Raw genomic sequence first — 24,757 nt, forward strand, 5'->3', positions numbered from 1 at the left:
TCAATTTTAAGAGCCATAGGCTGGGAATGTAAATAAACAAAATAAATTTTTAAAAAGAAAAAACAGAATAAGCACGCAATATGTCAAACAATCATACACAAGCAGCAGAATCACAAGGATGTCAGAAAATTAACAATAATTTTAATGTTTCCTAGTGGAAATGCAGCTATTTATGGATTGATTTGTGCTGATAGGAACATGGGTTCCATCACAACAGGGAAGCAAACGTGTCTGGAGATCATCAACTCAGATGACTCCCTGGATGTGCAGTCTCTGTGCACACAGTGGATCACCACAGGCATTCAAAAGAATACTATAAATAATTATACCTACAGCCTATAGTTGACTGGGTACCATCCCTCCATTCAGAGGCTTTAGGAATAATGTGCAGTAAAATATTGTTCTTTCGAAAAGCAGTATATAATTTCCATGAGAAATGAATAACAAGAACAGCTACCTTAATTTACCTAGAACTGACTGAAATAATGTATGGACAGCACACGACTGGAAAAACCATAGCCCAAGTACATTATACAGATGTCACTACAATTGTACTTTATCACATTTTCTTCTCATTTGTAGTTTCTTTTCTTTGCTATTAATTAAAAATTTTCTTTTGTTGAGACAGCATGCCACTATATAGCCATGTTGTGCTAGAATTAGCTATATAGATCATCTGAGCCTTGAACTCTCAGATCTCTGTACCTTGTTGCCTCTGGAGTACTGGACAGGAATGTGCCAACCCAGCCAGTCATCAAGATTCCATCCATATTGCAAGCCTGTATTTCACCACATTTTTGCACTATCCTATCATTTTTGAATACTCAGAATATATCTTTCCTGACAATTGACAATTAATGGCAATAGTGAAGTGAATATCCTTATTTTAGCAATATTTCTAAGATTTAGAAGATGAAGTAACTTTCTCAAACATATTCAGTCCCCTTTATTCAAACTGAAATATAGTCTTACCCCAAACTCAGATTATTTTGTGCCCATTCATCTTACAGTAGTTCAAATACAACTATCAGATTACTTTTCTAACTAGTTCACTTCATGGCTACATGTAGCTCTCATTTATAGGTTTTCCTCTAACCAATGAATATACCTATCTCTTATTTTAAATCCTAGATGTAAAGCCAGTGAACCCGTAGTGAATGAGAGAGCTCCATGAACTCCTTCCTCCATGTGGTCATGAATAACCTGAACTCCAACACTTCTAAGCCGAGTGATGTAAATGAAACTATCATCTCTCAATTGATCATGTTCACAAGTGAGGATGTAAGTGAGTGGCAAATTCTGTAACTGGGAGTCATTGACTAGCAAAGGAAACAGCCTGCTGTCCATAAGTGCTGGGTAGGAAGCATTCAATTTTCCAAGGACTGGTTCAGTATAAACATGGCTCTTTTTATACTTCTCAGGAAGAAAGTCACTCCAGTTAACAAACTTGAATAGGTGTCTTGATCCTTCGGGCATGTGCTCATTTCTCAGTAAGGCCTGAGTCAGTGATGATTCCGTAGTCACATATAGAGATGCCACCCTGAGCATCATCTCCCTGTGCAGGATTGGACCATGTTCATATTCTCGGTGAGATGGCAGAAAGGTGTCAATCATCTGTAGGCCAGGGTATATCAAGGCTTGTGCCTTGATTTTATTTTTGAATTCTGGATCATTGCGTAGCTAGAAATATAACGAATACTAATGAGTCAATAGCTTTCAAACAAAAGGATTGGCAGCTTTGCTTTAATAGCCTGAGGTAAAATTAATTTATTAATCTGAAACATTATCAGTGATTTTTTTCTCATAAAATTTACTCATTAATTTAGACATGAGAGTACATCATTCTAATTTCATCTGTTCAGGAACACTGCATATTCTGTTTCTTATACATTTATTTACATATAACAAGCAAGCAGGAATAGGGTCAGGATGGTCAGAAGCATCCTAGTAGAGAAGACAGAATAATTACAATGTACTTGTTGTTTGTTTCTTTTAAGGGATTTAGATTTTGTTGTAATCAAGCTTTGTTGTGAATCTCAGGCTGTTCTAGAACATAGTGTCCTCTTGCCTCAGTTTCCCAATTTCTTTTTTTTTCTTTCTTTGTTTTATTAGATATTTTCTTTATTTACATTTCAAATGCTATCTTGAAAGTTCCCTGTACCCTCCCCCCACCCTGCTCCCCTAGCCACCCACTCCCACTTCTTGGCCATGGCATTCCCTTGTACTGGGGCATAAAAATTTTGCAATACCTAGAGGCCTCTCTTCCCAATGATGGCTGACTAGGCCATCTTCTGCTACATATGCAGCTAGAGACATGAGCTCTGGGGGTACAGGTTAGTTCATATTGTTGTTCCATCTATAGGTTTGCAGAACCCTGCTTTCTCTAGCTCTTCCATTGTGGGCCCTGTGTTCCATCCTATAGATGGCTGTCATGTGTTTCCATGTCTAGTTTCCCTGGAAGAATATTTGACCTGAATAATATAATGAGAAAAATCTACAAATGTAATGAAATACAATTGCTGATACTTACATGTAAAGTCTAATGGACCATGGCATTCTAAGGAAAATGACATTTATCTAAGTAGTGTGGTGTTATAACAGTGATAGATGAGACAGAATAATTTATGAAAATCAGAAGAACAAAAAAGAATGCAGAATGTTGCATGTGAGGCCCTTGTTTCTTATCAGAAACAAGAGGAGTCTTGATTCTGCAGCTACATTCTTTTCTTCGTGTACATTCTGCAGCAGTAAACCTAGACGTCACCTGTGTGTGAGAACCTCAAGAGCACCAGTTTCCACAGCACTTCTACATCAGTGACCATATCTGCTGCCATTCTTTGGGAAATCCCAAACTATTCAAAATGCTCTAAATGTGTAGAGAGAATCTCTTGTGCATTGTACGAAAGCATCACTTGTCAATAAAATGTCTATCAGCTTAGGCAGGAAAAAAGGAGGTGGAAGTTCTGGTATAGAGAGAGGATTTCTGGGATAGAGTCAGATGCTGCAAGATTTGCCCCAAACTCTAAGGAAGATGGTCAGACGAACCTGAGGAGAGGTAATTACCCACGTGGAGGTAGTTAAAATAGAGGGAGTGGGATAATTAAGCTAGCGGAACTAAGCTAAAATGAGTGGTCTAGGTATTTATTCATATATGGTTAAGTCTCAGAGTCATTATTTCTGGAACTTGTGCATGGGAGAGAAAGCATGAGGCCATAAAGTTCTCATAAAGTCAAAGGATTTACGCAAAATGAAAGAATTCTGGGAAATTCCTTAACTGATCACAAGGCTAACCATCTGATCTATTTCAAATTACAGAACAATAGAAGGCAGGTTGTACAGGTCAGGAAGAAACTAAAGAAATAAAAATTTCCTCAAGCCGGGCAGTGGTGGCCCACGCCTTTAATCCCAGCATTCGGGAGGCAGAGGCAGGCGGATTTCTGAGTTCAAGGCCAGCCTGGTCTACAAAGTGAGTTCCAGGATAGCCAGGGCTACACAGAGAAACCCTGTCTCGAAAAACAAAACAAAACAAAACAAAATTCCTCAAGAGAATATTTCCAGGTTCTTGTTACTTCCCAGGGGTTTTAGAATAGGAATTTTCTAAATAAAATAAAGCCTTTCAGAGGAGTAGAGAAAAATTCTTCAATGAGCACAGTTTGTTACAGATTCTTCATGTGCGACAGGATTGACAAGTGACTTGGCACACAGGCTTGTACCTGAGGAACACCAAAGTTATAAGGTAGTTGACCTTTTAATGTCATATTGAAATACAAAAGAAAATGGATGAGAAATTAGTCCAATCAGATGTGGTATATGTGGAGATGGCTCAGTCAGTAAATTTGTTGACATAAGCTTGATGAGCTGAGTACAGATGGCCAGGACATAGAAATCTGGGCATAGCAGCATACACCTGCTACCTCAGCACTGTGTGGGAAGGGTGGACTCGAGGGGAATCCTGAATCTAAATGTACAGCAAGTCAACTGACTCAGAGATCTTATGCCCTGTTAAAGACCCATTTTAAAAACTAAGGTAGAGAAATATAGAAGGACACCCAATGTCAACCTCTGGAATCTACATGCATGACCATACACATGAACATGCATATGTAAGTACACACATTTAACATGTGTATACTAACATAAACCCATTTATACACACACACACACACACACACACACACACACACATACGACACACACATTAAATAAAAACTACTACACTTAACACAGAGAAAGCAGGAGAACAATAGTTCTCTACAGAGTAGTTGAAAATTTCACATGCTCTAAAACAAATTGGTCTGGAATAAATGCCATAATATATTACCCATTGGGGAGAGGGTCTGGGCTTCAAATTTTTTTAGTCCTGTTTTGTTATGGACCACTATATTCCTTCTCCTTTTTATACCCACTGTACTAAAGCTAGCAAAATTTCATGGTGGAAATACTGTCTTTAAGTTTTCAGTTATAAACTTTCATTTAAATTTCACTATAAAAAAAAACTTTTCAAAAAACAGTCACCACAATACTCGTTAAAATCAGCATCATTTATTATAAACTCCTGAATTTGGATTATAGTACACTAAAACAATTTTAGAATATCATATACCAAGTCCTCTGTAGAGACTTTGGTGACCAGGTAAATGTTCCTTTTCACCAAAGAGGACAATTGCTGAATAGTCGGCAGTGCTGACATTTATCTAGGACACTGAACACCTGATGAGGAACAGCAATGGATGTCCTAACTTTAGCAAGTCAGATGCGTCAGAGGGTCTAATGTAGCCCAAAGCATCTGTCCCTTGAAGCACAGGAAGGAGACTTTGTGGCCACATCTCTGCTTCTCACAATCTTTCCACAGGTGACAGCCTCTTGTGACACCAACCTGGACTTTGTGGGAAGGGTATCACCCTTACAACAGAATCAGGAGGTGGCTTTACACTCTGTACAATGCTCCCACTGCCAGTCACGAGCCACTCCCACTGCCATACCTTTCCTGCCATTAGACACTGAATGTTTCAAACTAGGAGCTGTTAAAATCCCCTCTTTCCTTTAAGTGCTTCTTGCCAGATATTTAGTCTCAGAGGAAAAAAGTAACTAATGCACTCATCAATCATAGTGATAAAAAATTGATAATTTTTATATTTTATCTATAGAAACTCAATTGTGAATGTAAAATCATTTATTGTAAAGAATATAGTGGTTCATAAATATTGTTGCATTTTTTCCTAACATTGGCAGGTTGAGCCACAGTCGTTATAGTTTCCTAATACCTGGTTCTTGAGTTGTTGGACCAGGAGGCTCATGAGTTCAAGGCCAGCACAAGCTATAGAGAAATTCAGGAAATCTTATCAAAAGCCCATTTTGAAACAGTTTACCTTTCAAAGTGAAGTTTGCATAGTCCTCTGGTAGCAAGCATACTGCCTTGGATTCAAAGCCTAGATCCTGCTCCCAACCTCTGTAAAAGCCTTCTCTAGCATTAGACAATAAAACCACATCTGAAGTAATATCATGCAAAGTGGATAATCGTACTTGTTTAATTTAAATTTCACATTCAACAGTATAAAAGTAACACAAACACACCTGAAACAGCTTCTTTTGCATTAGGATTAAAACGTATATAACACACACAACATACCAGCTGAGTCACTGTCACTGCCAAGGTACCCCCAGAACTTTCGCCCATAATGCATATGCGAGAGGGATCCACTCTGTATTTTGCAAGAACTTTATCCTGGAGAAAGAACTTGGTCACATGAACACAGTCTTCAAGGGCAGCTGGGAATGGATACTGAGGAGCCAGCCTGTAGCTTCAGAGGTAAATCAAGCAAAACCACAACAAAACCCTTGTTAAAGTTATGCAAGGAAATATCTCACTCTCCCCAACACATACACTGATATGTTGGCAGTGTTTTGAATCCTCAGTCTCACCAGTTAACTAGGAATCACTGGTCACTTCTGTCTTCCTCAGTCTCACCAGTTAACTAGGAATCACTGGTCACTTCTGTCTAAAAGTGAGGACAGATTCTGCTTAAGGGTTTGAGATATTGGTTGTAGGGAAATGAGTGAGAAGGTGTGTTCACCCTGTGTCAGTGGCCCCCAGTGCACACAATTCAGAATCATTGACAGGAATACACAGAAATGTTGAATGCAGAAAATATGAGAGAGAAATATTGGCAGATGACTTTAATTATAAATATATGTATGTATGTATATACTCAACAAAAATGCAGAATTTCATACCTGAAACGGAAGATCAGCATTTAAATCAACATAGTCACTATGAAATATGCATATTTTAAGTATATCAAATATCTTACTCAAATTTTTAAATTTTTTCATTAGACCAAGTACTACTACACCCTTTCAATCTTTGTTTTGTGTGTTCTGTCTTTGGAGTGCACCTCAATGGAGTTCACATTTTTATTTTTATCATCTTAATATCTGCTACAATTAGTGAATATTTCAAATGTTTATATCAAACTGTGCCCATCATATGATCCTTATACATGCTTATATTTTACTGTCTTTTTAAATATTTGAAAACTAGCAAAATGACTTAAAATATTAATATTCTTAAAGGTAAAGAACAAGTAGCTGAAATCATGTGGAAGTCTTAAACAGTGTATAATGTATAATACCATTAAAAAGCTTATTTAAGATGATAATGTACTAAATTTAGCTAAAATCAATGTATGAAAGGCATATCATTTTTCCTTTTATAATATTTCTTAAAACCTAAGTTTTTTTTCCAGGTTCCATTAACATGTAGTTATGAGCAGAATAGAACTGAAATCTCCACTGGGTTCTACTGGCCCCTAATATACACTCAACTATGAAATTCTTTTCAGTAATTTCGCCTGAGTTCTGTTTGTCTGTAAAGTCTGTTTCTACATCACATACTATGAAACTGGCAAAATGTACAGCAAAGTCTTCATCCTTCTGATGAGAGTTTCAGTTGTACAGGGGAATAGTTGTTCATAAAGTAAAAAAGAACTTGCTCATATTTTTGTATGTTAGTGGAAATGTTGGTAAAAGTTATGAGATAATAAGATACTGTTTTGATAATGTCTTAAAATATTCAAAAATGTCCTAACATTTTTACCTAAAAACACTGGAACCAAGAACAACAGTAACCTTACACTGCTTTATAGCCAGATCAAATAAAACCCAACATCCCAAGAATATAATGAGTACATTTTTTAGGTAAGTTACCTGCAGATAAAGTTAGCTACTTCTGAAACCTGGAATTCATCCTTCTAGAGATGTCATAGCTGTGACAATAAAGATGTTTATTCCCCTGGTTTTATAATTGTATCTACAATGGCAAAAATCATGGCAGATACTAATGCCTATGAGGATATATTGATATAACACTTCTAGGAAAAATTATATAGCAAAACCCCACAGGATATAGCTATTTGATAGCTAGGTGACAAGCTTTGAAAAAGTCAAGCTTATATTGTGAGGGCCCAGGATGTGGTAAAAAGTATTATTATTCTCTTACTCGAGTCCTACCACAACAGCACCGAGCTTATTCGACGTGAGTCTGTTCAGGTTGTCATGAGCTGCTATCTCTGAAATGAATGAAATAAATACAAATTGGTACACTATAAATAGAAAAACAATGGCAACCCACAAATACCTATGAATATGATAGAAATGTGATTTGTGGTAAATTGAAGGAACACTGTAGTCCCCACTTTTGTTCTCATGTAGAGAAATAGAATTTAGGAAATAAAAAGTAAATTGTCTGCAAATCATTAACACCATATTCCCTAAAACATTTGGTAGAAGAATTGGGAAATACAGAATTAAGTTGAGAAATAACACTGTAGCTAGTGTTACAATTTTCACAAAGGAAGATAATTACGATATTTATTTATTTATTTATTATTTACTGCTCTAGTCTGATGGAAGTGGACTTTAATTGGTCCTGGGGTCACAGGTCAGGTATGACCCCAGCATTACTTGACCCACCATAGTCATTTTTTAAAGGAATTTTTCAATGAAGGACATCACCTTACTTAAAGCAAGATGCACTTTTACTGTAATTAAAGCAAATGAATTTTTTCCTTTTCCAAAGGCTTACATTTTTACATAAGGTCATGCATATTTAATAAACATAGAAGTAAACTTCATATCAACTCTCTGCATAGAAAAGCAATTTAATCTGTATAAAATCAAGTAATAGCCTGGTCTTACTTACATTTGGAGTTCCTTTAAAAAGTAAACTGTGGATGAAATAAAGTTATAGTCAACTTAAAAGAGTTAGACAGAGAGCAAAGGAAAATGCTTCACAGGCAGCAATGTCAGTGTTCCTTTTAGATAGCAAAATGTATTGATTCACCTAAAATGTATAAATGTCCATCCATCATGTTAGACATAAAAATGAAAAAATGCAATAACCACGAAGAAACACATTAGAGAAAAATTAAAATAATGTAGTGAAATATTAATATTTATGAGGATTTTCAAAGTTCAGAGAAATATATGTAACCAAGTAGAGGCAGAAAGTGGACAAAATTATAAAATTAGGAATGAAAGATCTACACTTCAATGTTCAACCAAAGGTTTATTCTTAGGTGGTCAATATGCTTCAAATGTTGATCAATAATTTCTGTAGCTATATTTTCAAGGCATGGAAGGTAAGAAAGAAGGTGCCAGAAATGAAGATCAGGATGCAATCTAAATGTTAAGTTATCCAGTGTGGACAGGAACAGGAAGATGCTCAGAATTCTGTGCCCAGAACATGTCATAAAATGTAGGAGTTCAGAGACTGTAATGCAGTGTACAGTGGTCACTGCTGAGGATATTTGCCTTTCTTCTGTTCTTGGGAGATGTATCTATTTCTCTGTTTATACTCTGAGAAAGAAATATGATGGTATCTGTTAAGGAATTCACATGATACTCTAATAACCAGGTATGCACAACAGCGTACAGCTGAATTGATTGAACTTATGTCCAGCAACAATGTTAGAGAAGGGGAACAGCCCATATCAACACTATGGGCATGGGTGCTAGAGTAGAAACAAATAAAGTATAGAAAAACATGGAACTAACAACTGAAGAATAAAATACTTGTATGTGGGGAATATTAGTGTTGGTAACATACAAACAATTAACTTATTTCATCATGGTTTTAGCTTTTGTCTTGTTTTAATGTTACAGTTGCAAAGGAAGGGATAAAGGAGGAAAAATGAAGGACAGAGAAATTTCTTTTATACAACTAACAGTGGAGCAAAGAGCAAGGATTTCTCTCAGACTACGCTTCTCTAAGAAAGAATCAAAAGCCAAGAAAGTGACAAATATGGAAATAAGTCTCAGAAAATAAAGAAGGACAAGATAATTAGAAAGAACAGCCAGGGGCCTACAGTGTTCAAGGCAGAAAAGATAGTGCATACTTAGGAATCAACAAAGGGGGTACAGTGGTAGGTAGAAGAAACACACGTTCGGTGATGAATTGGAAGGAAATATAATTCCAAGGAAGTGGAGACTCATTTTGATAGCATAAGATAAACATGTCTTATCCCAGGATGTAGGTAGAGAGTAATGAAAAAGGAATCAATAAGATGCCAGTAGGTTTCAGACAGTGTAGACAGGTAGGGAGAGAGGTGGACTGGGAACATGCACCTATATTCCATAAGGGCAGGTGCGTGTGTGTATGTGTGTGTGTTGTAGCAACCACACTTACCTCTGGACAAGAATACAGAAGTTAAAGCCAGGAACTGATTACTCTGGTTTATTTAACTTTTAACATTTTAATACCAATATGCTTTGATTTCTAACCCTCAAATGTTATGTTTAAATTACAATGTACTACTTAAACAAACGTGGCCTGCAGTATCACAATTTTATCTCAGATCTGACAATTAAAGCAACTGGTTCATGTTAGTGTTTCATAAAATTTATGTGAAATTCATGTTATTTTAGTCTGAATTTCAAGTTTATCATTTACACTTCCAAGTCTAGGCTATTCACATGTTTATTTAAAAGTAACATTTTCTTAATGAAACAATCTTATTTCTACAAGATTGTTTTGATTACCAAGCTTTAAATGAAGAATTATGTGTCAGCCACAACACATACTTTCTAATGTATGTCTGCTCAGAAGTGTATGTTACCCAAGACATTATATTGACAAACTCTGTCAATACGCAGCACCTTTTTGAATATAAATATATGAACAACGCACATATCAGAAATACACTTACTGCAACTTCCAAAGACAAATATACCACCATGAATGAAAATCACTGCTGGTCTCTTTCTTTCAGGCTTCCTCTTTGGCAAGTACAGACGAACAGGGATGTTATTGAAGTCTGTGTCAATCACTGTAACATTTTCATCTGAAACTGCTTGTACAATGTAAAATGTTGCTGCAGTTGAAAATATTTTTTCATATTTCATGAGACCTATTTTTTCAAATAATATGGCCTATAAAAACACGACAGAAATTTTAACCATTATACATTTTTATTTTAATAGCAGCAAGTACATATATTTAATGATAGAAATAATGTAACAATTCTCTAAAGGACTGATTTTATTTTTGAACTGTATTTTATCACATGGATATCTCAGTGTGTTCATCTGCATCAGACCAGCACAAGATTGAATTCATGAACAATTCATTTGACGGGGGAATGAGCAAAATCCCATTCCTCCCTGAAGACATAATGGCAATTATTGATTATTGAGGAAGGAGGAATTTTTTTTTTAATATCAGTGAATCAATTACCGTTGCTCTAGTAAATAATCTCCCTGAAATTCTCATCAAGAATCTCTAATTAAGCTCATTGGATCACACAAAAGATTGAAGATATTAAAATAGGAGGAAAACATGTTTAGAAAATGGATTCCAGTAGGTTCAAGAAGGGGTGAAAGAAGGAATTTCATCAGGTAAATGAATAAAACTGTCAAACGAACAAACAATAAATAAACACCTACTTGCAGATATTATAATTGATACTGACCTGGAAACTTTATCCCTACTTTCCTGTTGTTATAAGACTGGAAGCTGCTATGAATACTACCAGAGGAGAATTGCCATCACCAATCTTGCTCAACTGTGAACCTTGTGAACTACAATAGCCACTGGGCTGGCAAGACTTGCTTACTATTGCAATAGAGATTTGAATATTATGGGTTAAAAAAAATCACATTTTTATTGGATTTAAGCCCCACTACAGAAGATGAAACTTATACCTAATCCCATTGTTGGTTCAAGAACCTGAAGAGACAGGTCATAGGCCACAGGGGGAACCTACTACTGCAACTCTGATAAATGTGCATAGTAGTAAACAATCTCCTAATGACTTATTCTTATAGTCATAGATTAATGAATCTCTCAATCCTTATTACAGAAGCAGCTGTTGGTAGTAGATTGTGATTAACACAGAGGTGCAATATGGATTCAACTCTAAATGGATTTTCTATACTGCCTTCTCTCCTGCTGAAGCTCAGAGATTATTGCAGAAAAGGGGACTGAAAGACTATAGGCCAGAGATATTGAATGCATTAAAACAAAACAAAACACCAACAACCCAGTGTTCTTCAGAAACAGTGTTGGCTGATTGCGTGAAATCAGTGGTGGTGTCACCATGCACGAGCCCATGAAACTCACGTCATACTAAATCCCATCTTGGTAGAGGGAAGTGGACAGACATGATGTCCTACCCCTAGCCAAGGAGCTATTGGCAACTTTTAGCTAGTTGGAGAGGAAGAGTCAGTTTTTTCAAAGGATTTGGCTTCTAGTTTATCACGGACCTCCAGTTGATGCCACATCCAAGAGTGCTCAGGCAATATAGATTGGACATGATTAGTAGAAGAACAAAAGAGAATATAAGTTAGGAAATTAGGATGGTTAAGTAAAGAGTTTCAAGACAGATATAAACATAATTGTACACAATTCTCAAAGAATTATTGAAACAGGAAATACATAAGGTACATATAAATAAATATATTAAGTATTAAATGTTTAGAAATAGTAATCTCATTTAATGCCACCAAATTTTTCAATGTATTTTACATAGGTATAATTTAACTATAGTTTTATCTAAAACAAAAACTATCTGAAATGTGACATTTTATGTATATTCCAATATTTTATTTTTGTTTCACTGGTCACTCAATTTAGTATATAGAATTCTCTCTCTCCTTGGGTGTGTGGGTGTGTAATCATGTCAACCATGTGTGCTTGTAGAAGTAAGACTGTGGTGTTGGTCATTATCTTTTAACCTTTTTTAAAACAAGTTCAATTGCTCCATCTATATATGCCAATCTTTCTGATCCAGGAACCCCTAGTGATTCTCCAGCCTTTTCCCCTCCCCAAAACCTGTCCCACTGAAGGAAATCCATGCTACTACATTCAGCTGTCTGTGAGTTCTAGAGACCCTAATGAAGATCTTTCTGCTTGCTCATCAAGGTTTTTTTTTTTTTTTTTTTTTTTTTTTTTTTTTTTTATTTTTTTTTTTTTTTTTTTTTTTTGACCATTTTGCAATCTCTGTTATCTCTTCTTTAGCTTAAATATTTTAAAAATGTTATGCAGTTACTATGGTGTACTGACTCCAGAAACTCCTATGCTTGACCAATGTTACACAGATAGGAACTGTAAGAACAACGTATAATCTCATTTATATAGGTTAGTGGTACATATTTTCTTTGTATAAGCAGCTGATATATTATAGATAAAAAAAACCAAAAGTTAATAAAATGCTAAATTCTAGAGGATTGTAGTAAATACAAAGCAAAATGGTAGCTGTATAAAGAATTATGTTTGAGGAATGAAAAGTGATGTTGATGGTATTTGAACTTCTGTTTTGTCACATTCAAGAGTTTTTTCAATAGTATAAAGCTCTCAACTCAAAAAACAAATATGTACATATAAAACTATGCTTATGCAGAAAAACATCTACTAAGAAAAGCGCAGGGCCAGAGTTTTAGCACAAAATTCTACCCAACTTTAAAGAGGAGCTAACACCAACACTGCACCAACGCTGCTCAAATTATTTCACAAAATAGAAACAGAAGGAACATTGCCAATTTTATTCTATGAGGCCACAGTCATATCCAAACCACACAAAAATTCAACAAAGGAAAGAATTACATACTAATTTCCCAATGAACATAGATAGAAAACGCTCAAAAACTGAATGCAATGTCATATCAAATATATATTCTAACATGATCAAATAGGATTAATCCCAGAGATGAAGGGTTAATTCAACATCAGAAAATCAGTATGTAATTCAGCATGAAAAATGTGAATGAAAAACAGAACAAAACACATGACCATCTAAACAGGTGCCAAAAAAAGCCTTTGACAAAATTCAATACTCCTTCAAGATAATATTCATGGAAAGACTAAGGATATAAGGCAATTTGCAACAAGCCCATAGTCAAAAATTAAATGGAGAGAAACTCAAAGTAATTTCACTGAGAGCTGGAACAAGACAAGGCTGCCCACTTTCTCCACATCTACTCAGTGTAGTACTTGAAGTTCTAACTAGAGCAATCAAAGAACTGGAGAAAATCAAGGGGCTATAAACTGGAAAGGAATAGGTCAAAATATCACTATTTACAAATGATATGATTGATAGTGTACATAAGTACCCCTAAACATTCTTCCAGGGAGCTCCTGCAGCTGATAAGCATCTTCATCAATGTAGCTGGATACAAAACTAACTAAAAAAAAATTAAAATTAAAATTAAAAATTAGTAGCCCTTCCATACACAAATGACAAGCAGACAGAGTAAGAATTAACAAAATGACACCCTTCATAATATCCACAAACAATATTTTGGGGTAACCCTAGCAAAGCAAGTAAAATTCTTGACTGACAAAAAAAATTTAAGTCTTTGAAATAGATACCAAAAGATGAAAAAATCACCTGTGTTCATGGATGGATAGAATTACCATGGTAAAAATGGCCATTCTACCAAAAGTCAGTCTACAGATTTAATGGAATATCCATTAAAATCCCTAAACAATTCTTTACAGACCTTGGAAGAATAGTATTCAGTTTCATATGGAAAAACAACAGCAGCAAAAAAAACCTCATGATAGATTAAACAATCTTCTATAATAAAAGAGCATCTGGAGGTATCACCATTCCCAATTTTAAGACAAACTACAGAGCCATAGTAATAAAACTCACATGCAGTTTACATAAAAACAAAGAGGTTGATTAACTGAATCAAATTGAAGACCTAGATATAAGTCAATATGCCTACAGACACCTGATAATTGATAAGGAAGCCAGAAATACACAATGGAAAAAAGAAAGCATCTTCAACAAATGATGCTGGCCTACCTGGATGTCTATATGTTGAAGAATGCAAATTGATCCATATTTATTACATGCATGAAATTCAAGTGCAAGGGGATCACAGACCTCAACATAAACTCAAATACACTGAAACTGATTGAATAAAATATAGGGAATTGCCTTGAATGTACTGGCACAGGAGACAAGTGTCTGAACAGAACACTGATAGCTCAAGCACTAAGAATAACAATCAAAAAATGGGACATCATGAAACTGAAAAGCTTCTGTAAGACAAAAAACACTCTCAATAAAAAAAATATAGCAGTCTACAGAATGAGAAAAGATTTTCACCAATTCCATATCTGACAGAGGGCTAATATCCAGAATATATGCACAATTCAAGAAACTAGACATTAACAAACCAAATAACTTAATTAAAATGGGTGCAAATCTAAATAAAAAATTAACAGAGAAAACTCAAATGTTTGAGAAACATTATTAAAAATGTTCAAAATCATGATTCATCAGGAAAATGACTTTGAGATTCCATTATACATCTGTCAGAAGGCTAAGATCAAAACCATAAATGACAGGCCATGCTGGTAAGAATGTGAAGAAAGGGGAATATTCTTCCTTCATTGGTAGGAAGCAAACTTTTCTATGCACTATGGACAGCAATGTGGAGGTTCCTCAGAAAATTGCGAATCAATCTACCTCAAGAACCCAGCTATACCACTCCTGGTTATGTACCCAAAGGATGCTCTATCCTACCACAAGGATACTTTCTCAACTATCTTCATAGCTGCTTTATTCATAATAGCCAGAGACTGGTAACAAACTAGAGATCCCACAATTGAAGAATGGATAAAGAAAAACTGGTACATTTATACAACTGAGTATTATGTAGTTGTTAAAAACAATGGCATTATGAAAACTGCAAGCAAACAGACTGAATTTGAGAAAATCATCCTGAGTAACCCAGACCTAGACAAACAAACATGATCTGTACCAATATATAAATGGTCATTAGCTCTTAAATAAAGAATAAACATGTTATAACTCACAGAAACAGAGGGGCTAAGTAACAAGAAGAGATCAAGGGAAGACACATGGGTCCCTTGGGAAGGGGGAAAAGAATAGACTTTGCAGGAGGATTAAGGGCAGATGGCAATGGGAAGACAGGGATTAGGTGAGGCAGAGAGAGATTTGAGAGAGACAATTGGAAGTGGCAGACATTTGGTTTGTGATGCAAAAATAAGTGCAGTAGAAACTTCTTAGAATCTATGAGTATCTAATTGCAGATGATATGATTATATATATATGAAAACCCTACCACCAGGGAACATCTAGAGTGGATTAATAGTTTCAGCAAAATAAGAGGATACAAAAAATTCACAAAAATCAAGTAGCCTTCCTATGTTAAAATGACAGTTTGAGAAAAGAAAATAGGAAAATAGTACTTTTCACAATAGCCTTACAAAATTAAAATATTATAGAATAACTCTACCCAAGCAAATGAAAGATTTGTATGATAAAACCTTTAATACATTGAAGAAAAATATTGAAAAATTTAATACAAAATGTAAAAAAATCTCCATTACACATGCATCAGTAGGATTAATACAGTCAAAATGCCAACCTCACCAAAAGCAATATATAGATTCACTGCAATCCTAATCAAAATTCTATCACAGTTCTTCAGAGAAATTGCAATGATAATTTTCAGCTTCATATGAAAGCACAAAATAGCGATGACAGCTAAAACAATCCTAAATTAAAAAAGAACAACTAGAGGTATCACCACCCCTAGTCTCAAATTGTACTATAGAACTGTAGTAATACAATCAGCATGGTATTGGCATAAAAACAGATGCACAGATGAATGAAATCAAATTGAATGCCCAGACAAAAATCTACATACCTATAGACATTTGACTATTCACAAAGAAGACAGAAATACATACTGGAAGAAAGATAATATCTTCAACATACAGTGGCAGTCAAAATAGTTTGCTGCATGTAGAAGAATGCAAATAAATTCATATATTTCACTCTGCATAACACTCAATTTCAAATGGATCAAGGATTACTACATAATACTAGATACCCTGAATCTGATAAAAGAAAAAGTGCAGAATAGTTTTGACCTCATAGGTGCAAGAAGAATCATTCTGAGTGAGACACCATTAGCCCAGTCACTAAGAACAACAATTAATGAATGGGACCACAAGAAACTGAAAGGGTTCTATATAGCAAAGGACAATAACATTTTGACAAAATAGTTGACTACAGAATGAATAAAGATACTTACCAAATATACAGCCAACAAAAGACTAATGTCAAAATTATATGAAGAACCAAAATATCTGAATTTTAAGAAAATAACCAACTTAAAAATGGGGGTATAGAACTAAAATGAGAGTTCTCAAAAAATGAAACACAAGTGGCTGAGAAGAAACACCTAGAGAAATATTCCTAAGCTTAGTCATCAAGGAAATGAATATCAAAACTCCTTTGAGAGTTCATTTTGCACCAGCCAGAATGGCTAAGGTCAATAAACAAACCACAGCTCATGCTGTTGAAGATATGGGGATAGAAGGTCATTCATCATGACAGTGCAAACATGAATAACCCCTATGGATATCAGCATAGTGGTTCCTCAGGAAGCACAAGATCTATCTGCCTCCAGATACAGCTATATCACTCTTGGGCATATACCTGAAGGACTTGACATCCTACTACAGAGACACTTGGTCAAACCTTTCATGACTTCTCTCTTTATAACTACCAGAAACCGGAAAACACTCTAGATGTCCACCAGCAGATAAATAGATAATGAAAACTGTGTTATTTTTGTTCATATAACATGATTCAGTTATAAAGTTGAAATTATAAAATTTGTAGGTAAGTTGATGAAGTTAGAAAAAAAAAATCATCCTAGTTGAGGTATTCCAAATAGTGCATGTATTCTCTTATATGTGGATTTTAACTTTTAAGCTTTCCATAGACATATAACCGTAGACATAAGTTATATAAACATAGAGATTAGGAATAGAGTAAGGGACTATGGAAAAGTAGTGGATATCTTAGGGGAGAGGAAAGAGATTACACTGTTAAGGAGCAAAAGGGGGGAGACTGGAACAGGAGGATTAAAGGACAAGGAAGAGGAAAGATGAGTTAAGCAATAAAATAGTTGGAGAAACATCCAATACTAAGGGTCATTTGAGAGTCACATGGAATACTACTATTGTAGAAGCTTCTTAAAGTTATATATATGTGAAAAAATTCTAGATGGAGTTACCAAGTAACAGAGTAGACAATGTCCAAACTAGACATGTTTTATAAGCAAATGAAAATTCTAGTGCCAGAAATGGGTTGCATATAATTAACTAAATGGTCAAATGGGCCCCAAGAAAGACCTCTCAATAGCTCAAGTTACTGTCAAGACTAACGGTTGCATGCTGCAAACTGATGGTAAGAAGATAAGATCTATATATGTCATTCAACACAGAGAAGTTGACTGGTGCCTAGAGCCTTCTCCTTACTGACTATTGTCTATGGTATTGGAAGGTACTCTGCACACTGCTAGGTGAGAAAGGTAAAGAACAATCCAGCTATAAACCCTGTGATTTACAATGTGGACCTGTCTGAATTATACCCTTGTGCAATAGTTGTACAAAGATTGTAGGAAAAACCAATGACTGATTGGATTTAAGGCCCACTCTACTAGATGGAAGCCATGCCTGATTCTGTTGGGGTGGCTAAAAACCCGAGATTGGATTGGTCATGTGCTTAGGGGAAAACTGAACACTATTGTCCTATTAAAAGATAATAAATGACTCCTAATACTATTCTTTTGTACACATACAACAGTGTTTGCTCAGCCATCATCAGAGAAGCTTTCTCCTGTGATATATGGGAACAATAAATAGAGACCCACAGTTGGACAACGTGCAGAAAGTGAGAGACTTTACAACTCCTGAATGGGATATCTTCATCAACCCCCTCCCCTCAGGTTATGTGGAAGAGGAGGTGGAAAGAGTCTGAGAGCCAGAGGAAGGTGGTGAGATCAAGGAAACGGGGTTTTCAATACACAACAGGACAGACATACACAGGAACTCATAGAGACTATGGCAGCACAAACAAGGCTTGCATAGGTTCAAGCCAAATAGGGTCCCAGTGCTAAGTGGGAGACGTGAACATAAGTCCTATAGCTAAGCAAGAAGCTCTTTGCATCCCATCAACATTTGCAATGCAAAAATTAGTTATCTCCAATGGCATCTCACTGGGTATATAACCACACTTAAGGATAGGCCCCTTGTTTAGCAACATGTGACCAATACAAAATGAACTGTATAGTATTATCTAGTTTCTTGACTAATATTGCTTTTTTAGGCATTCAAAAATAAATCTTACTGGTTTTTTTCTTGTAATTTATGGCTTTTAATCTTGTGTTTTTATACTGGTGTGTGTGTATGTGTGTGTGTGTGTGTGTGTGTGTGTGTGTGTGTTTATGTGTGTGTTGTGCTTTTCTGATTCTTTGGTATTTTGTTTTACCTTAGTTTTCCTGTTTCCTAGAGACAGAGAGAAAGAAGGGGTAGAACTGGATGAACTGAGAGGTGAATAGTGTCTGGAATGAGATGGCAGAGGGGATCAATGATAACAATATAGTATAAATTTTCAATTAAAATATGATAGGCTTTTAATGTATGCAAGTATAAAACACTTTAAACAAGACTAAACTTAAATTATGAAGTAATTTCATAAACTGACTTCTTATATTCATGTATAAAATGGGAGTAACAGACACTTTTTCAAATTGAAGTTGTAGAATTTAATATTTTATGAAAATTATAATAATGAAAGGTACAGTAGTAGCACAATAAATTTGAGCTTAATCCTTACATACAAAATATTTTCAATGATACTATTAATGATACTTTCCTATTCTCCTAATGCCAATACTACACTGTAGTATTCATTTTAATCTTGAGAAAAAAAAAGATGAGAATTTAAATAGACAGTTAAAGTATGACTGAATTTAAGTTTACTTGCTTTTGACTATCTTATACAATGTACAATTTTGACTGAATTACCATCAAATACTGCATTTTCCACACTAGTTTATCAAGACTTCAAATTTTTATTTCATGAAATATGTTTCAAAATTAGCTTCTGGGAATGATCTGAGCTCCTATAATACAGTGACAATAATAACTACTTATCAATTGTACTGCAAGTGGAAGTTTGTCCACCACTATTAAGAATATTTAAATAACTGAGTTTGTCCATATATGTGCATATATAAGTAAAATCGTTTATTCATCTACATATGTCATTAACTTTGAAATGTGAGAAATAAGAGTCAAATTTAAAAATTGGGCGTTTCAGAATACATTCCTGTTCATAAGTGTCAGTCTCTTATTTGTGACAGACTCAGAGAAGATGTATTGGTTTCTCGACTGAAACACAGTGTCCATCCACCTCTTCTACTGTCCAGGAAAGTAAAATGTGAATCAGGAAAGAAAGAACGTGCTTCCAAATGACCTAGCAAATGTTGGACTCTGGGAATAAGATGTGTAAGATGTCTAGATGGGAAAGTTGGCAGCCTTTCTCCAGTGTATCAGACAGCAATTTCTCATCTCCCACACTTTTGCATGACTCTGTCATTCATTGTTTTCTTTTGCTTAAGCTTCTTACCATCACTGTACCAGTAAGGCTTCCAGAGAAAAGCATATTTAGGTTAATGGTAGCCTGCTGTATTCTATGTGTTCAAATTATATCATTGACATTAAAAAAGAGGTCTAAATTCCAGCCAGCATCTTAGGACTCAAGAACATAATAATAGCAGTAGATGTCAAGCAGTGGCTTTTGGTCACCGTGGGTCTTGGGGACATGTCAGTGACTTTCAGGTTACAATAAATCTGCTCTGTTCAGGGGAACACAGTGCAGCTCTCCAGAAGACTTTGCCGATGGGTATCACAGCAGACAATTAGAGACTCGGATGGAAGAGCCAGCTATCATCCACAAATAAATGCAGGGAAGTGACGTGAGGAAACAAAAGAAATGCCACTATCTCATCTGCATGTTATTTATATACATTTCATCTAATTGTAAATATATTAGTTGTACTAACTTATAATGACGTTATCATCATCATCCGGAAAACTATTCACATAGTTAATATTGACAATATGCACTTAAATCAAAATTGATTTGGAAGCCTCAGTAAAGTAATACAAAGGATATACAAAGCTTCTGTGAGGAGAAATCTTGAGAAGTAGTTTAAAAAACAAAATCAATGGAACAACAAATAATTAAATACATCAAAAATTTAAACTTAATTGATATAAACCAGTAAGTTTTCAAAGACTATATTAGCTTATTGCACTGCTGAGAGCATCAAACAATTAATTCCTAAATATTAGGCATACTAATATTTTATTCTGATGTTGATATATGGTAATTACATTTAGTATTATAACAAACACTGTATGTCCACCTGTTTATAGAAAATCAGTTAAGAAATTTTTAAAAATTTTAAAAAAATTAAAAACAAATTAGCCATTTTTTTTTAATTAGGATTATCTGGTTTATATAACACAAAGAATGGCAGGCAATGGTGACACATGCCTTTGATCCCAAAACTGAGGAGACAGAATTCTGAGTTAGAGGCCAGCCTATTCTACATAGATCAAGTTTCAGGACAGATCAGGGCTACCCAGAGATACCCTGTCTTGAAAAACAAAAAACAAAACAAGGAAACAAAGAAGGTCCCAGCCCCCCAAAAAATCAAAAATCAAACCAAAACAAAAACAAAAAAAACACAACAAAAAACCCACAACCAACCACCACTACCAGCAACAACAACAACAACAAAAACAAAAACAAATACAGAATACATAACCAAAAAAAAAAAAAAAACCAAAACATAAAACAAACCAAAAAACAACCAACTAACGAACAACAAAACAAAGAAAATAAAACCTGAAATCATTTTCAAACAGTTTGAATTAAAAGAAGTTTCGAATATAATTATACCACAGTACCCAGATTCCCAGTTTAAAATACATTACCATACGTGAAGCCAATTTTATAAGAGTATCCATGATTCTCACTTTCCAGGGTTCTTCAATATTCTCTGGAATGGGTGAATAAAGACAATAAGCAAATAAAATACAAGAGAACCCAAAGCACAGAGTCTTGTATCCCATGATAAANCTCCTGCGAGTCTGTGTGCTGTGATAGCGAACGANNTCCCATATATCCCAACAGTAAGACAAAGGTAGGTAACTGTGTGAGGTACAATGATGGTATTAGCAATGGAGTTCTATGACCAAGCCACTGTTGAAACTGGTTATACAACTACCATGCTTTTTGGAACAGAATTTACTACAAAATGTCGGATAAAGTCTGCAGCAGAGGCAAAACCTAATGAGAACCGAGAGTTCCTACTTCACCACAGAACACCAGAAGAGCAGAAGCATTGAGGAACCTAATTAGAGCACATAAAAAAGATCGAGAAATCCCTTTGTTCTATTGCCATTTGCAAAGAGTAGAAGCAACAGTATGAAAACAACATAAAATGTTAGGTAACATTTCATCATCCTTAAGGATAACGCCCACAGCACAGGTCATTTAGAAAATTTCAATGAAATAAAATTGCTATTTTTTTCCAACTTAACAAACCAATTCATCTAATACTTAGATCTGTAAGTAGCTTACCACATATTAAACATAAACCTTGTAGATTCATATAGTTACTTGTACAATCATGAAAAAAACTACAATTTGATTAAACAAATACATGCTGCATCCTGTTACTCCATATATTCAGATTAGATGAAAAATTTAAAAATTGAGTAAGACTTGGCATCATCTGTTCGCCTGTGAAAATTCTTCTCTGTTTCTCCTAACCACGTTCTACCAGCTATTCCACAGAACACCTACCTCAGGTGAGGGCTCTCCCACCTTCCTCATTAACCTGTGGGGCAGAGCCTTTCCTGGCATTCCTCTCATGTTGCAATCATAACACACCCCTGCTTTGATGTCCATCTGAACACTGGAACTCCAGGGTCAAAAGTCATTCTCCAATTTGGGGAACTAAAAGGTATGAACCATGGATAGAGGAAGGTTAAGGGGGCTGCAAACCAGTTGAATGGATCAACCCTGCATGTGCATCCTGGGTGCATCAACCAACTACTCAAATATTAGGTTACTTTTGCATATTCCTCCTACCTTCTTTCCTCTGAAGTGCATAGAACTCACATGGAATTCAATTGACCTGACCTTATTCTCACTCCCATCCAGTCAGGTTAGCTCTGTTTACCCTCAAATCTTCAAAAACAGAATTATAATCAGTAAGAAAGAAAACATTAAGACGCTTTAATCTGTCTGGCTTCTGACATCACATTTTATTTCCTAATAAGTTTTAGTAGAAGCATAAACATGAAAGCATGAGGACATGCCAATAATACTTAGGTCAACAGTATTCAGAGAAAAATATAAATCTCAAAGGCAACAAAGCCTGAGAGATGTTTTCCTGCCCTGATCTCCAGTGTATCCAGGTGACTCTCATGAGCACAAGAGAGAACTGGCTGGGGGNGAGGGATGGCTCTGGGGGAGGGGCGTCGCTGTGCTGGAAGAGACTGAATGTGAGTTGGTNCAAACTAAGAGGACACCAAAGCACACTGCAGTATCTCAGAGTACTGCAAGCAGTATAAACACAGAGGAATCCCCAACAAACTCACAACTGCTGACAAAACAATGTTAAAAACTGTGGAGTAAAGAGAATTCTAAGGTGACCCTCAAGGTTCCCAGTCACTGGGAGATACACATTATCTGACATAGTTAGTTAAACAATAAGCTTAGTACTCTGAGGAGAAATTTTGTAAGTGAAATGAAATTTTCAAACAAGTGGCCTTCAGACCAGATGGCTAGATTAGATAGCCTAACCAATCACGTGGTCCCTTAAATCAAGGAGTTACATTTTCTGCACAAAAGACAAGCCTGAGAGGGGAGAAATGGAGGCCATGTGAGAATATCTCAATTGCCTCTTAAAGTAAAAGGGTGCACATGGCAACCTTTAAAAAAGATATTGCTTCCCAATCAAGTAACTGAATAAAGAAGTCTAAAAATATATTTAAGCCAGTTATGGTGGGGCACAGCCGAATTCCCAGCAAGAGGGATTTCACTTGGAAGAAGAATTATGAGTTCAAAGTGAATCTTGGCAGCATAGCATGCTTCATGCCAGTTTTACTATGAGGCAATACTTTTTCTCAAAATATAAAAGAGACTGGTAGGGAGGACGAGACATAGTGAGAGGGGGGAGGAAGAGCAGGAGGGAAAGAGGGAGGAATGAGAGAAGAGGGAAAGAAAGAGAAAAAGGGGAGAGGGGAAGGGCAAGTTTAAGAAGTAGACAATGTAGGAGAGGGAGAGGGGGAGAGGGAGGGAAGGGGAGAGGAGAAAGGGGGACATGGAGGGATAGGGGTACAGGTGTGGGTAGAAGGAGGGGAAAGGGGAGAGGGGGGAGAGGAGGAGGTAGGGGAGGGGGAGAGGGAATGTTCTTAGACAGAATGATTCCTTAGTTTCACAGCCATAGAAAATTACAGAGGTTCAGTATATAATATCTAAAGATCTGTACCTTGTAGCCCACTTTTGCTAGTTGTCTTTTTATTTCCCACCAGTCCCTGGCTTCACATACAACAGGCAAAACCAGAATTATGTTTTGTGGGGACTGAGCACCCAAGCCAAATTACAGGGGTCTGAATTTTCAGTGGGGGTTGTTAGAGGGTATTCCAATTGCTGATAGAAATGTTGATCACAGCATGGAAGTTTAGTGCTGTTTCCTTGGCTTATGTATATTAAACCATCCCTGCACATCTGCAATCAAATCTACTTATGTTGAGTGAACTTTTTTATAGTTCTTGAATTTGGCTCACATGTATCTTTTAAATACTTAATCCCATTTTTTTTTCTCATGGAATCTTTAAGTGGTTTCATTGTCAGGACAACATGGTGATATACTTAGCTTTTTTTCAAATTCACACAAACTAGAGTCATCTTGGAAAAGGAAACCTAAATTGTATAGATCACATTAGCTTGTGGCCTGGTCAGTGAGACATTAAATTAATTAGTGAGTGGTGGTAGTAGTGGGGACCACTCCTGTGGGACATGGTATCCCTGGACAGGAAGTCTTTGGTTATATAAGAAAGCAAGATGAGCAAATCATGAATAACAAGCTAGTAAGAAGCATTCTATGGTCTTTCATTCAGACTCTAGGTTCATGTCTAGAAGTGTACTGGTGTGCATGAACATGCACATATGCATTCTCTCTCTCTCTCTCTCTCTCTCTCTCTCTCTCTCTCTCTCTCTCTCTCTCTCTCCCTGGCATGCCACCCCCCTCTGCTGGTGCCTTCCACATGTGATTCTGTAACCAAGTCAACAGCTTTTTATGGTCTATGTGTCAGGTTAACTATTTGGGGACCTTTTTCAAG

General features: G+C 35.9%; 1 protein-coding gene across 1 annotated transcript; it reads right to left on the reverse strand.

Annotated features, from left to right (window-relative positions):
* Window positions 1-1,077: 1,077 nt before the first annotated feature.
* LOC110321027 (arylacetamide deacetylase-like 2) lies at window positions 1,078-21,475 on the reverse strand. Its single transcript, XM_021197116.1, has 5 exons — window positions 21,338-21,475; window positions 10,206-10,428; window positions 7,499-7,568; window positions 5,630-5,801; window positions 1,078-1,680 (listed from the first exon to the last, which is right to left on the reverse strand). The coding sequence occupies exons 1-5, from the start codon at window positions 21,473-21,475 to the stop codon at window positions 1,078-1,080; spliced, it is 1,206 nt and encodes a 401-aa protein (XP_021052775.1).
* Window positions 21,476-24,757: the final 3,282 nt, after the last annotated feature.

This window comes from Mus pahari, chromosome 4, assembly GCF_900095145.1.
Source record: "Mus pahari chromosome 4, PAHARI_EIJ_v1.1, whole genome shotgun sequence".
Taxonomy (NCBI): domain Eukaryota; kingdom Metazoa; phylum Chordata; class Mammalia; order Rodentia; family Muridae; genus Mus; species Mus pahari.

Coding starts and splice junctions, on each gene's coding strand:
- LOC110321027 (XM_021197116.1), bottom strand. CDS start 21,475: ATGGGATACAAGACTCTGTGCTTTGGGTTCTCTTGTATTTTATTTGCT. Junction 10,429..21,337: donor TAAAATTGGCTTCACGTATG/GTAATGTATTTT, acceptor GTGTTTTTATAG/GCCATATTATTTGAAAAAAT. Junction 5,802..7,498: donor GCTGTTGTGGTAGGACTCGA/GTAAGAGAATAA, acceptor TTACCTCTGAAG/CTACAGGCTGGCTCCTCAGT.